This window comes from Serinus canaria, chromosome 3 (assembly GCF_022539315.1).
Source record: "Serinus canaria isolate serCan28SL12 chromosome 3, serCan2020, whole genome shotgun sequence".
NCBI lineage: Eukaryota > Metazoa > Chordata > Aves > Passeriformes > Fringillidae > Serinus > Serinus canaria.
This window is the reverse complement of record NC_066316.1, coordinates 56,163,489-56,179,214: the sequence shown is the minus strand read 5'-3', so window position 1 is coordinate 56,179,214 and position 15,726 is coordinate 56,163,489. Positions and strand designations below refer to the sequence as shown.

The window sequence follows — 15,726 nt, the reverse complement described above, 5'->3', positions numbered from 1 at the left end:
ACATGGTTTTAATCAGTGGGTTTCCACTTCAATAAGTTAATGTGCTGAAGCATAATAATAAGTGGGGTTTCACCTGAGTTTCTGTTCCTGGTGATTTACCCATAATCATCTTTACGGATGGTGGACCATTTACAGGACTTGTCTGTGTACAATCCATCAATCAGTTTCAATTTGAGTGCTTTTAATGCATCTCTGTCAAATGACAGTTTGATTTAATTGACAGCCTGCCTTCCAAGGTGTCTTTTTAAGATGGGAGATTTTAGCATGGAATTCCTGCAGTTGAGCACGGGAATATTATTGAACTCTGACTGTGTTTCATTAGAGCAAAAATTTGCTACGACAAAGAAGGCAAAAATCCATGAGAGCAGTCCATCCAGGCAGGCTGACAGTTCAATGCTGGATCAGCTGGTGTCAGATTTTAACCTTCCCAGAGAGCTTTATAGGCACAGCATTCATGCTAAAACATCTCATGGGACACAAGAAGAAAGCATATGCTGGGCAAAAAGAGAGGGCATAAGACTCTCAACTGCTGGAGTAGGTAGGCATTGTGGGACATGTGAGTCCTCCCACCCCAGTTCTAGAAGGGGACTGTGGGACAGAGCTGGAAATTGATACAGGCATCCTCTGACACTGGGGCAGGGGCAAGAGGATGTGCAGAGCTTGCTTTAAAGGCTCTAAAGCATCAAGGGGGAACCCACAGCTGCAGGAAGCTGTTCTGCTATCTCCCAACCATGCACGCTGGCGAGGCAATTGTCCTTGCCCAGGGCCCCTTTCAATGGATTCAGTGCAACAGAGTGTTGAGGGACCTCTCACTGACAGAGTTTTCCAGGGCAAATTCTTTACTTCATTTCCTGAGATTAGCTGTGCTCTGACAGCTTGAAGTCCTGTGACAAGATCTCCTGACTGTTAAATTGTTGACATTGATGTGCCCTAGAAATTTCTAACTTTGTATAGGACTGCGCCTGTGCTCGTGTCTGCATGGGCACAACTGTTCAAAGGCAGCCTAAACCAAAGAAAGCGTGTGTTTCCAAGGTGCAAGGCATAGTGTTAGGACTCAGGAATCTCTCACTGCTAATTTTGGCTGACACATAACTCCCCCTGTGGCTTTCCATGTGTGGGATCTACTAGGGGTCACTACTTCCAGGCCTTAGTGAATGCAAATGGGACAGTGTTTTAACATCTATAATGTAGGTAAGGAAGTTGATTATCAAAAATCTGTCCCTCAGAAATAGCTGCATAGAAAAAAAACTTCTAAAAAATCCATTTCTCTAGGTAAAACTTAGTACTATTAACTTATTTACAAACCCCTAACTGTGTGAAGTATAGGGAAATCTCTGTCATGATCACCTTACTCTGCAGTGTTAAACAGTGGAAATAAAAACTTAGATGTGCTTTCTCTATTTTTAGTCTTTCCTCATGCCATGTTCTCACGAGTGCTCCCACCATCAGTCTTTGCCCTTCCTCCATGCAGTCAGTCAGCAGAGTATCGCCTTACCGTGTCACGCTTTATTGCCGCTACCCGCAGGCTGCGTGTGAGCCAGCTGCACGTGTCAATTGGCACTTCCCAGGAAGCTGGCTGGAAGCACAGGTGAGCTCGGTATGGATCCTCCACCATCTGCCCAGGGAGAGGGCTGGTGCTGGCGAGGTGGCCTCCTGCCAGCTCAGAGACCCAGCTCTTCTGCAAGGATATTGGAGCGGAAAGAAATCAATCGCAAACCACATCTAGTGTCAGATTGTGTAAAGCAAACGGGTTATCTTGGCTGCTCCCGTTTGGAGGGGGGCTGGCTGTCAGTGCTGGGAGGTCTTCTCCATGTCCTTTTCCCTTGATGGCAGAGTTAGTGCTCTCCAAGCATGTCCTGGGATGTGTAGGCATTTTCCACAAGGGCAGAGCTTTGCTGCTGCTGACAAGTGGCAGTCTAACACACAAGGTACTGAGGGATATAAAGCAAATAGAAAATGTGAGGAGGAAGCACAGGGAGTGCAGGAGCTTTCTGCTCACTCTGCTGAAAGGAGCAGAGGAGGCTGTGCCTCCAAGCCTGTGTTGTCCTCAGAAAGACCCTGGCAAAGGCTGTTGGTCAGTGGCAGGACTGTGCTGTGCCTTAGTGGCCATAGCCCCAGGTAGGCGCTGGTCCTTCAGACCTGTCCGTGCTTTGGTCTGTGTGAGGTTTTTCCAGCTTCAGATGTCTGCATAGAAAACCCCACCAAATCCCAGTAAAAACAGAAAGTAGAAAGACATGCTCACAGAAATTTTCTTTTTTATTTAGGTTTCTGGGTTAGCTTGTAGTGAATCTGTAGGGTGGACAGTGCAAGCATTTTTAGGTTTTAATCCCTTGGACTCATATAGGCAAAGGAACCAGAGCAAGATAGCAAAGTATGCTTAGTATACAAATGTATATGGCCTTTGCGGAGCAAAGCAGTACTTAAAATAATTGAAAAGAGCTGCAGTGAGCTTCCCTGTCAAAAATTCATCATCCTTGGCCACCTGTTGTGTGGATAGCATGCTATTCTTTGAACCACAAGGCATTCAGAGTATGCGGCTATACATGTTGGATAAATTAATAAATAAATTAAATACTGGGGAAAAAAGAATAGGAAAAAAAATCAGGCGAAATGTGAATTGGTACATATTACAGTTACCTATAAATTAGCAGAATAAGCACAGGGAAGCATTTTATAGTGTCTTGTCTAATCTGTTGCCCAACTTTCTTGGTGTACAAGTGTGTGACTAGTTTGGGCAGCATGGCTCAAGCTAGGAGGCTACAAATAGGATCTATTCCATGGCATGTTTTCCTTCTGGCCTGCAGCCTTTTCCTCCAAGTGGTGTGGAAGTTGTGCTTTGGTGGCTAAGGCTGCTGAGCTGTTTCAGTGGTTCTTCTTCTGCACAACCATCTGATTTTGGCCAAACACGTTGTTGGATAGAGGGGAGTTGGGAAAAAATATGGCCATGAGTATGGGGTAGTACTTGGGAGTAAAATCTGCTTTACTAGTAGCACAGATCTAGGGTGTATCAAAACACTGAGGGTCTGAGTGATGCTATGACACTGCCTGGATCATGTCCTGCTTGATTTAATATTACCTGTCCCTCTCTGTTTGCAACCCTACTAGAAGCCACTGAAGTTTTGATAAATACCTGGTTTTAAATATTTTTAGGTCGGAGACTGAGGTTTTGTGATGTAAGTCCTCAGCTCTTGAACCCAGAGTGTGTTGCTGAAATTGGAGACATAGGGCAGCTTTTCTTTCTCCTGCAGCTTGTTTAGGCATTAGAAAGCAAAGTTTCCTAGTGGATAGAATCATTTTTTGATTCTTTTTTGGTATTGATATTAATTAAATTTTCAGTCCTGTGTGCCTTGTGTGCCTGCCTCTTGGCAAAGGTGTACCTGTGCAACCACACTGCTCTTTTAACAATTTTGCTTCTCTTTTGTGATATTTTTATATGCACATTCCTGCCCTGTAAAGTGATTTCTAAGAACTTATATAGTATATATGTTTCTTGATAGAGCAGGATAAAAATTAATTCTCATTTTACAAGGCAGTGTGGTTTTTTACCCATATTTTTTAGAATGGGTAAAAAATATAATGTTAACATAACTATGTTAATATTAGCATTAATATTATCCCTTTTAATGTGCAATTTTAACATTACCACAATAATGGCTGATTTATACTATGGTCTAAACAACAATAGATGGAGTTTTTATAGTTAAGTGTGTGTATGTGTTCAAAGGAGAACCAGGGTGGCTAGATATAAAGGTCACACTCATTTGCATTTGGTTTCTAAAGTTTGGTCATGGGAAACATTAGTCAATATGTGGAAATAATTTTTGCTCATTTTTTTTGCTTTTCTTGACGGTTTTCTCTCATTTCTGCTTCATATTTTTTAGCCTCTAAGGTTAGTGTTTTCATAATTTTATTCCTCTAGAGATCTTTTTTTTTTGTGATTGTGGAGGAGGAGACAGTAGTTGGGGTATGCAGCTTCTAGCAGACACTCCTTCTGATGGATTTGGCATGACGAAAGACAAATGGGGAGATCAAACCCGGCAAGAAAGGCAGGGCAGTCTGGCAAGATTCTCCTAGTTTTTGGAGAGTTTCAAGGAAAAGGGAGGAGAAAATTGTGCAATACCATGAGAGCAAAACATGGTCCATAAATCAATCTAAGGAGACGGACATTTGTGAAGAGTTTTGTTCTCCTATAAAGTAAGCTAGGTGTTTATGCCATAACTGCAGAGAAGCAATAAAAGGCAAAGGTTTTAAACAAATAATTCGGTGCCGACAGAGGGTTCATAGATGCTGACAAGAAACAAATAAAGTGAACAAGGCCAATACTCTGTTCTGATAAATTTCATTGATTTCTGCACCATGTCATTACATTTGCAGCCTGCCCTGTTATCTTGCAGCTCCAAACCTTTCATTATGGCTCCAGATGATAACAGCTGTTGATACACGGCTGTGACTGCCATGGGGGTAAAGTACCATTTGCTAAGAAATAATTAGGAAAACCCCCACGCCTGGGTAGCTTTGATCTGCCTGTGGTGTTGTCCTTGCAGAAGGTGTTATATGCCAATACTGCATCTGTTTCCTGCATGAGTTCATGAAGCCTTTACAAGAACACACGTGCCCTGTAAAGTAGTATAATCAGACAGGTCCCACTGGCTGAGCCAGTGCAAGCAGTGTGCTGCTGTGCAGGGCCTTATCTGCATGACACCAGTGTGTTAGGACTGCCCAAGGTCCACCTTTTTCACAAAAACTTAAATACCTGGAGCTTTTTGCTATGTGCCTATCTGCTTACACCAATAACAGCAACGTAAGTGTGTCTGTACTCTCAAGTCAGTAATAGTGACAAAGTTAGAAAGCTAAACCAGGACAGCAGTCCCCACACTGTGTCATTTCCTAGCAGTATGAGGTGAGGTATAAGGAAACTCTGAATCCCAAGCATTTTGAAAAAATAACCCTCTTGCCTTACCCTAGGGAAGCACAAATCCACCCAGTTGTTTCTGGTTTGTTTCTGATCTGAGGCTGGATGAAGAAGGGGGCCTGAAGCACAGTCTGAAGAACTTCAAGCAAAAGGAAGTGGGTGTTTGGTGTAGGTAGGCTGATACTGGCATATGTTACAGGAGTGCAGGAAAACTGCCAAAGCACCTGCAGGCTGCTGCTTGGCATCACATTAGAAGGGTACCTGGTTCCCTCTTTCTTACTAATAATTGGTAAAAGACAGAGAAGAGTAGGTATATGTGGAGGAAAATCAGGCTAGGAGGACAAAAGGAGCAAAAACCAGGTCATGCATAAAACACTGTCTACAATACTGGAAATAACTGTGGAGTGTTTGTTATTTTGAAGAAACCCAAGCTTCAGCTATGTTGAGATGAATGAATTGGAAAGGAACTCCTCTTTATTCATTAAATGTGCTGTATGGAGTTACTTAACGTAGGATTTCCATTCCTCTGCAGTCTAACCTTGTCATATCAGCTCAGGGTGCTGCAGTGGACCTGCAGTGCTAAAAATGTTTTCAGAGGTTCACAATTCCACTGGAGTTTTTCTCTTCTTTGCTTTTATATGATGAAGATGTGTCTCTGGTCAGAAAAGGTTATTTGTTTAGTACTATTACTGGATAGATACACCTGAATATTTTACCTGCTTCTGCCTTTGACCCAATGTACTGCTTGCTGCAGTCCTGTCTGCCTCACCACCCTGAGCCTTTTTACTCTTCTGCAGCTTCTGAGTATAAATAAAAAGCTGAAGTTCAGGGATGTGATTCCAAAGACTTCTTGCACAAATATATTTCAAGGTCAGGTGTGGGCTCTGAAGCTGCTGCCAGCCAGCCAGGAGGGAAGGTAGAGTAAGTTTGGATGCTATCACAGGAGAGATGACATGGCTCTCTGGGAACTTGCCTGCCTATTGCTACTCATTGCTCTTCTTAAAGACACTGAGGTTACCTTAGAATAAACTTACTTGCTTTGCCCTGGCAAAAAATACTGAGTTTTTGGGGTGATGAGGGCTACCTTTAACTGGAGGTGATGACAGAGTGTGGATTATTGATAGGGGAAGGGGACAAGAAGTGCTGCTGATACCTAAACCTGAATCTTGGTTACACCTCTGAGTTTGCTGACGCTACTTCAGCTGAACAGAAGGATATGAGCATGGAGGCTTAAATGCTGTAATTCTTAACCTTCCTTAAGAGGACACCTAGAAACCAAAAGTCAGATCCTTGGCTGATTCAAACCCTTTGTCTGCACAGAATTTACACAGAATAAATCTTGGCCAGTGTATGTGTTCTGTTATACCTTTTTCTATGTGACTCTGGAACACAGTTACATCTTAGAAGTTTTCGTGGTCTTTTTGGCATTTCACAGGGTTCCTTTCCTGCAGCACCCTGGAATGCTGTGTTGCTTTTGGGAGGTTGCCACACCACATTGTCTAGCCACAGGCTAAAGGATTTTATTTATTTTTATTTCACATTGTTTCAGCTGTTTTCACTTTTATTTCCATACTCCAGCAGAATTTCTTCATGAATGTGGCAGCGCATTAGGTTTCTTGTTTCATGAGCTGTAGTTCAATAGCCTGCTGGATTTGTTTGCTCTTATGAGACAGTTTTAATACTGTAGCAGCAACAGAAAAAAGGTGACATTGAGCTCTTATCGAAGTGAGGGAAGAGGTGGGAAAGTTGTTCTCCCAGAACACTGCTGATCCAATCTTTTTCTAGCTGTCATGTTCTTATTCAAATAAAGTCCCTGGAAGAGAGTCTATCAGTCTTGTAAGGGCAAAAAGAAATTTTTGCTTGAGTATATAGCAATGTAATTTGCAATGTTACTCTGTGCTTTGTAAAATGCATGGACATAGATACATTGAGATCTGTCTTCTACATACTCTGCATTCTTTGGTAACCATGATTTTTTAAAAAGTAATTTATTCAGTGGTTGATTTTTCGAGCCTCTGTTGCTTGTGTGCTTTTTGTTCTTCATTATATAGCTTTTCTTTTACTGAGACTGCATTAAATGACATTCTTCATCTCTTACTTTTTTTGTCTTTGAGCCAGCCAAACGATCAATTAAACTGTCACTGTGAATGAAATTTGAAAACATTTGTTTATCAGTAGCGAGAGAAACATTGGCTGTGCCATCTAAGAGGTATAACTTAGCTTTCAGCCTTTTGGTATTTTCTTGGTTTCAGGGAACAGATAAGTACTGTTACTGTTCATAATAGAGTGACTGTTCTCAGAGGGGCTGCTGAAGGCTTTATTGTAATAATAAGGTGAAACTGATATTCAGAGACTCATCTTGTACAATAAAACATAGCTCTATTTACTGATCTAGGAAAGGAGGAAATGTCTGAAGACCTCCCTCTCATTTCTCTTGTAGGATTACCTCGACTGTATCACTGATCAGACCAAGCTCTCCCTGGGAACAGAGGAGCGATCAGCCCTGTTTGGAAACATACGGGATATCTACCATTTCAACAGGTAAATTCATTTTTAGCTCAATGGAAACAAGTCAATAGCCCATGTTAACGGGAGGGAGCAAACGAGCCAAATTCACTTTTATCACTTTTAAACTGCCAAGATCTATAAATCAAGAAATTATCTATTTTTAATTCTAAGTAAAGTTGGTTTGCTGACACCAATTTTTTTAGCTGTTTATTTGATTCACCAAGATGGTCTCCATGTACTTTTTTTGCTTTTATGCTGGGTATTTACATGAATGTAAGCCTAACCTGCTCTGTCCTTTAACTGAGCTTAATGCAAGACCACTGTAAAAGAAATTCTTGCCTTAATAAAGAGATGTTTTATTCCAACTATATCAGCTCCTTTTGTGTACCTATGTACATCACCCAGTTCTGGTTTTTGTGGTGTTTTATGCTACTAGGTGCTCCCTGAATTAACGTCTCAAAACTGTATTCAAGTACCTTTACTTAATTGAAGTTTTTTGTTCGGTGTCTTTCCAGCCTTCTCTAAAACTCTGCAGATGGGATTCTAGTGTGTATTGGGAGCCTGAAGTAAAATGTCTTGCTTGCATAGCTAGTGCCACATTGTGTGGGATCTCAGTATCTGCAGTTTGAGGAGCATGCTACTGCTACTTCTATCTGAATCCTCTGTTAGAATAAAAATTATTAACTTAGTCAGCATTTAAGGAAAACCTGACTATTCAACTGATACAGGAAATATATTGACATAAAGTTCCCACATACTTCATATGCCAATACTCCTGTAAAGCTCTCTTAGCTTTGCTGTAGTTGACAAAACATCTCCCAAACTACTGTGTTCTTTGAAGAACAACAGATAATTTAATTGAATCAAGAGGATTCTGAAGTGGAGCACTTGTGTCAAAGATCATCTTCAATGTTTTTCCATCATCACGGGAAATTACTTTTAAGGGCTTCAGCTGCTGGGATTGTTTAGTGTCAAAGGAAAGAGTGAGAATGAATCTATTCAGAATTTATGGACAAAGATGAAATCTTAAGTCTTTTCCTGAAGCTTAAAATAGCTACTGCAGGGTAATGGAAATATGCTTAACTAGAAAGCTGCTGTGTCCTGCTTCAGCTACAACAACTGACTTTACTGAATGTCTAACAGCTGGAAAATACATAGTGGGAGCATGCTAAAACAGGCTTATGGACTGTTTTAGAGCCATGAGACAATGATTGTGAGCTTACAGATTCCCAGTGGTCACAGAGTGGAAAAATACAGTCCTGGCCATTATATTTTCTGATCCTTCAAAAGCTAGAAAAATGACAGATGTGATAGCTAGGATACATTTATGCCAGCTTCATTGCAAATATTGCCTACTAAAACTACTTTCAAGTATGATCTGTTGTTATACAGAATTACTGAGCTGTGCAAAAAAAAAAAATTGCAGCAGTTAAAAAAAAAAAAAAAAAAGAAAAGCAGTTTTGGGAAATTTGAGAGATAGATATGTTAGAATTGTTAAAACGTACTGGAAAGTTGTCCAAAACTCTAGTAAATTGCTAATGTACTTCAGGCCTTCTGATATAAAGCTCTGCTTGGAAATTGTGAGTTCTTAAAACTGAACACTCACTGTAGATCCCAATACAGCTTCAAGGATTAAGTTTACTCCTGTGTGAAATTTGGCATGTAGCTTTTGGGTCCTAAATATACTCTAGAGCCTTTTTTATTTATCCTTAGCTTCAGAAAAAGGTACACTTGGCAGTTCTTTGTTAGTAGTTTCAGATGTTTTTTGTGAGCATGATTTTATAGATTTAGAATTACCTTGTTTTTCTCAACTCTGAATTTGACCATTAATCCATAATCAAAGGTTTCAGTCTGGGGTTTTTTTCAACTTGCAGATCTGAGAAATTTCATGTCAGTGAATGGGAATTTCTCTCAGCTAAACTGCTTGGGATTTTCAAGTGGTGTGTTGAATGGCAAAAATGGTGGTGATCATGGTAACTGCTAGCTACTGTATGATTATGATCTCTTTTTGAAAAACTATTTCTTTCTGAGTTTCATGGTGGTAAGGTCTGGCTTCTTCTGAGGAGAAGCCATCATAAAGCTTCATCAAAAAATCAAAGTATCCTAAAAGGCATTGTAATGAGACTTTCATTCATTTGACAGTCATTTGACTTGAAACATTCATTTGATTTGAAAAGATAATGAATGCACTGTATGCAAAATTGTCAGTTTTTATGCTTCCCTCTCTCATCCCAAAGGAGTTAGCATTAGCTCCCAGTGATGTTCTTACAGATTCAGATTTTCCAAACTATATAGCTCAGTACGTGGTCTCAACTGGCCCTGGCTCCTGTGTTATGCTTCAGTCTGAATCTTGTTAGTGATCCAGCTGAAAGAGCACAGAGCTCCTCCAGCAGTGCTGGCTCCTGCTCCCTGCCTGGCTGGCTGGCATGAGCCAGTTGCAGAGGCCAAGAACTGTGACCAGCAAAAACCTCTGCATACTCAGGTGAACAGGACCAACACTTTTCTCTATTGTTCTTTCTGCCTTCAGTCAGGTACTTAAACAGAGCCTATAATAATAGCCCTACTTTTTCACATCAGCTTGGTATTACAGGAATTTATTTAAGATTTTCAGAATGCCTGAGCATGACAGTTTTCCTGTTTTTACAGTGTCAGGCTGCTCTTACCAATCCTGTTCATACCATCCAGAGGAGACAGAGCAGAGTGTAGTATAGGTAACAAACTCTTGCAAAAACAACCCTTACACTCTGGGCTTGTACTGAAGACACAAACCACTAGTGTATTGAGCATATACACATGGATCAATTGCATGAATATATACAACCTTTAAGTGTTCCTCTTCTCTGTCATGAAGGAGAAATTATGTGGTTTCATCGGAGACCAGTAGGAATAAAATGACAGTCCAGGTGCTATGTACTTTAGGCCATCAGTAGAGCATCTCACTGCCAGACAGCAGGAATCCTCTGAGCCTGTTTGGCATGTTTGATGTTATTTCCAAAACTTGTGTGGGACACAGTCAGTCAGTATAAGTGGTGGCTATGGTCACCATTGCTACAGCTTGCTTCTTTTGCTGATGTAAATGAGCTTCATGAGGGTGGGGTGTCAAGCAAGGGTCATATTTTTATTCCCATTTTGATGAAGGGAGAAATTGAGGTGTAGAGGTTAAATTTTGTCACTGTCCGAAGTGACTTAGTGACTGCTGAACCTAAGGTCTTTGCCTATCTTTGCTTCTTGTCACTGCAAGTTGATTTCTCCCTTTCCTTCCTCCAGTAATTAGAGAAGCAAGGAACAAGTCAGGAAAATCTTCTGGCTTACTCTCTTTTGTACATGCGGAGGGAAATTGTGTCTGCTAACAGGGGGAAAGGGTAGATCCCTAGATACAGCCCTAGGAACTCTTAGGCAAAACTTGTTCAGGGAACCAGCTGTGAATTGGGAGAAAAGTAGCCCTAAATGGAAAATCATCTGTGAGAGAGAGTGTGTGTGTGGTGGGGGAGGGCGGCAGAAGAGGGTGAGGAGGAGAAGAAGAAAATTGTTTTAGAGAACAATTTGGCAGAAAACGCAGTTTCTTCTCTGAGTATGTCCTTCAGTAAGACTGAAGACTCTTTGGATCAAGGAGATAGCCTTTGAGGTTTTCTTCTTCTCCTTGAACTCTTTCACTGAATTTAGTTTCAAGAACTGAGTTTAATTCAACAGCAAACAGGCTCTGTTATTACTTTGCTCCTGTTCAAATGCATTAATTTTCTCTTTGGCATGTAAAAATTATAACATCCTCTCATGTGTTGTTTTTATGCATGTAGAACATCTATGTGTATATATTCCCTTACAGAAGCTTTTTCCAGGCTAACCATTTTTTCTTCAATGAAGAAACACACTGAAAGTAGACTAATTTTCCTGAGTGAGCTTCATGACATTCTTCATGTATGAGAAATATGTCCCCAGTTCTCACCACTATTTTTCAGAGCAGTTCATCATCTCCCTTGGTCAAGTAAAGCTTGTAAAACATAAAAAGCCTTTATATGACAGTGAACGTGCTTCAGTGGCTTTTAAGTTTTCTTAGTTAGTTAGTTAATTAGTTTTATATCATGTTAGTTGATATGCAAGCTACACAACTGTCTGACTGCACCACTGTGATTATTGTTTAAGAGCTGTCAGTCACAGAATCATGGAATAGTTTGGGTTGGAAGGCACCTGTAGAGGTCATCTAGCCCATCCTCCTTGCAATAAGCAGAGACATCTTCAATTAGGTCAGGTTCCTGAGAGCTCCATCCAACCTGGCCTTGAATGTTTCTAGGATGGGACATCTACCTGAAGGAAGGGTCTCAGCTTTGCTTAGCAGAACAACCAATCCATGGTCAACCTAATGACTTGAATTTTGAAATAGTGGGAATACCATTTCCTTATAGTTCTCCTCTGCCTGCAAATTAAAAAAAAAACCCGGGGGGTGGGGTGTGGTGGTGGTGGCAAAGGTGTTCTTGTTCCCTTTGTAGGACTCCCTGCATCATTAAGTGCTGCCCTGAATAGCACAGCTGTGTCTGGTTCTGAATATACAATTGTGTCTCTTCCAAGGTGTGCCATAATTGTCTTACCTTGTCCTGTTCTTTGTTTTAGTGAACTTCTGCAAGATTTGGAAAACTGTGAAAATGATCCTGTGGCTATAGCAGATTGCTTTGTTTCCAAGGTAAGTCTGCAGCACCAGTTGCAGAGTGCTGTGGGAGAAATAAGATTTATTTATTAGCTTTTGAGACCTAATCCTGACAGCTTGTGTAATGTTAACCAAGAAAATTCAGCAAATCTATGGAAAGGGAAGGAATTTCTCTTAGCAATTGATAGGGAAATGCCTCTGATTTGCATTTCTAAAAAATCAAGACAGAGGTGTCATTTTCTTCAATAAGTGTATCTGAGCTGGTAGAGCTGTTTATGGAGTTCATTTTTAGGATTTACTTTTTTTGGCCAACTCTTACAGGGGTTCTCTGTTTTGCTTGCATCTGTTAATGTAGGTGATCAAGTGGTACTCTGGTTATGCCTTGTCAGCTTAAAAACAGCTAGAGAGTAAAACTTGGCTGCATTCTTAAAAAAAGCAGTAACATTAACATACAAAATATGCCCATATTGTTTTTCTGATAATTTTTCCTGAAACCCACAAATCTGCCTTAAATTTTCTTTTTAAGTTGAATGGCCCAAAGTTTGGCCTTGAGATTCAAATCCCATTCTCACTGTAATATTTTGAATTTTCTGAACATTGATAGGACATCTTGATCCTGTTGGGCAATTCTGAAGCCAAAAATATGGAGAATGGGAAGTTGTTAGATGCAGCAGAAATACAGGGAAGAAGGTGACCTTCATTGTAGGAAACACAGAGAGATAGTCAGGGAGAAGAGGAATGGCTATAATGAGAAGGACAACAAGAAATTAAATTATTTGGGCTCCAAATAATGCTAGTTCACTGCAGACTTCACCAGAGAATCAACATATGTCTTGAATCTGTAGAGCCCAAATGTGTTAAAAAAATAATGCTATTTCTGTGGTATTTCTGGAGGAGGAGAGATCATGTAGTTGTCTAAAGCTGAGTAATCGCTTTATAGGTGTGTTTGCCTTTTTGTATTAAAAAAAAAGAACAACAAAAAGCCAAAATTAAAAAAAAATACAAACTTGAAAATACTCCAAAGAAACTAAAAAGCCAAAGGCTGTCATGTTTTATACTTTGTCCTGAACTCAGCATTGTCAGCACCAAGCACTCAATGTAATAAGTAAATAACACATGGATTTAGGATTAACAGGACCACCCTCTCATTAATTCAGTAATTTGTTTGGCACTGTTGTGACATAAGGGATTTTATAGTAAATTAGAGTGATGATACCAGCTAAGTGCTGCTGTTTCACCAGATCTCTTGGTTCAGCTGAGTTTGAGAAAGCTGTAATTTATCTAGTAATTGGTCTTTTGTTAGCAATGAGAGACCTTAATGTTGGCACCACTAATGCAAAAGCAGGATGCATTTTTGCCCCATTGCAGTGGGATTTATGGCATGTTGTTATTGCTACAGATATCCTGAATTGATTGGAATTGAAGGAGAGAGAGAATGGGATAAGGGCATGTGCAAAGTCCTGCTCCTGGAACAGAATAACCCCATGTGCCTGCTAAGTGTGGCTGACTAGAAAACAGCTTAATAAAACAGTCTGGGGTCCTGGTGGGCAAGAAGTTGTGAGTAAGTCAGCAGAGTTCCTGTGCAGTGAAGGCCAGCTGGGAGGCCTTCAGGGTATTTACAGATAAAACAGTTTGGAGCTGGTAGATATTTCTGCTGTATTGCTTGCTTATAGCTGGGACTGCTCCTGCTGGGATGTAAAACAGAGATGGTGCAACTGATAATAAGAAGTCCAGGAAAAAATTGTGTTCTCATTCAAATTGGCCAACTGAAAAGGCTTGTCTGGTAGACTTTCTGGCCATTAGTTCCACAACCCATCTGCATATCATTGCTTGTGCCTTTTGTTCCCTTGTCAAATGCTTTTAGCATTTGTATTATTGGCAGGCAACTGCCTGATGGCTCAGAAATTGCTAGAGATGGCGGTACTAACAGGCATTTTTTAGCTTCATCCAGACAAGTGCAAACACTTAAAAGCAAAATCAAACAATACCAAAATACCCCACAGTTCTGGTTTTGGCCGTGAGGATTTCATTACAGCAACTGCTGACTGCCTTAACAAACTCCAGTTGTCCATTCTTGGTTGCTTGTGTCTTCCCAGCACAAGAGAAGTGGAAATAAAACTGCCTTTTTTGGCAGCACGTGCTCCTTCAAGTCTTATGGGACTTTGGCCATTTATTGTTTCATAGCTTTGAGTGCGTTAGATCTTCGCTGTGAGTTAAGCACAGGGATATTATCGTGCTGAAGTCATAGCTCACAGCCTTAGCTAATGGATATAGCTGTGCTGGAGCTTCTTGAATGCTTCCAGTAGAACTGTGCTTAGGTCCAGAGTTCTCTGGACCTAAGTGTCATTTTTTCACCCAACTGTGAATATTGTAGCTGTTGCAAGTCTTAAGGTATAACCAAGTTTTCACTGTAGTTATTGTGTGTGTTTTTTCTACTCTTAAGAAGCTCAGTAACTGCATAAAGTAAAAGTTGTTTCTTTCTCAGGATTCATGTGAAATCCCATGAAGTTGGTTTGCAGTATAACAACAGTTATGGTTAAAGTAACTCTATAAAATGTTTTATATTTGAGAAGATGTGGGGAGCTTGATTTTTGAAGTTTTGGATCATTCTCTTTGAACTTTGTTATTTGGTTTAGCTCAGTAAAATTTCTTGTATAGCATGTTATACTTCTCTCACACAGTCATACATGACTGTGTTTCCTGTGTATAACTTTCATGCTTCAGTAGTAAAAAGCTTTGTAACTTTTAAGGGAAAGGATTACCAAAACACACTTCAGTGGAATTTGAACAAAACCCACATCATTGTGGGTTTGAATCTTTGTCTTAACATTTTCTGTGCTGAGTGCCCAAAGCAAATAGCCCCTAAAATGGCAGCTTTGATTTATTAACAGACTTCAGCAATGTTTTTAGTCTAAACGAGCCAGTAACATAAAACCCATTAACCAATAAAATAATGATGCAAAGCTATGACTTTATGGAAATGGAAATATTTGGTAGCAACTTACAACATTAGATTGAATCCCTCTGCTTCCAGATATTTAAAGACATTAATAACTCACAGGCAGATAGACACAAATGCAGAAAAGCACACTTATTTTAAAACCTGCTATCCAGTCATGAATTGCAGTCTTTTTTTCTGCCTCAAGAGGCAGATGGTGTGGGTATGGGTATTTGTTTTACAGTGGAATGGCTGCTGCATGGAAATAACCTGCTTCTGAGGGTAGTGTTGTACTAGTTCAGTTTATTCCAGTTCTGATCCTCTCTCTTTGTCTAGAAGAACTGTATTAGCACTGGATGTAAAAGTTCTTGTAGACATATTGCTGGTAACTCATTGGAGACTAATAAAAAGGTTCCAGTGCAAGCTTAGCTATAGCTTAATTATTCACACAGAAGACTGTTTATAAGGGTTTTTTGACAGTCCAGTCTTTCATTTTCATAGTAATGATGCCAGTGTTAATTAGAAGATTGACTTGAGTATTCTGTACGTTTACATTTAAGTGAGTTATTTTAAAGGAGAGCTGAAGTCTGGCACATCACTCTTCTCACTCAGCACCCCAGAAATTCAGAACATATGTTTTCTGCAAGGCACACTAACAACTTAACCAGGGGGAAAGGGAGAATTACTTTAATCTAGCATCTCATTAGTGAAGAGGAGATCCAGGCAATT

At 40.2% G+C, this 15,726-nt stretch overlaps 1 protein-coding gene across 4 annotated transcripts in view; it reads left to right on the top strand.

Moving 5' to 3' along the window:
- PLEKHG1 (pleckstrin homology and RhoGEF domain containing G1) overlaps positions 1-15,726 on the top strand; it is a 124,404-nt gene that overhangs the window by 88,836 nt on the left and 19,842 nt on the right. For all 4 annotated transcript variants that reach the window (XM_050972357.1, XM_009095269.4, XM_050972358.1 and 1 more), the window contains 2 exons: positions 7,353-7,453; positions 12,026-12,095. In XM_050972357.1, coding sequence (XP_050828314.1) covers positions 7,353-7,453; positions 12,026-12,095 — 171 coding nt within the window. The remainder of the gene's footprint in view (positions 1-7,352; positions 7,454-12,025; positions 12,096-15,726) is intronic.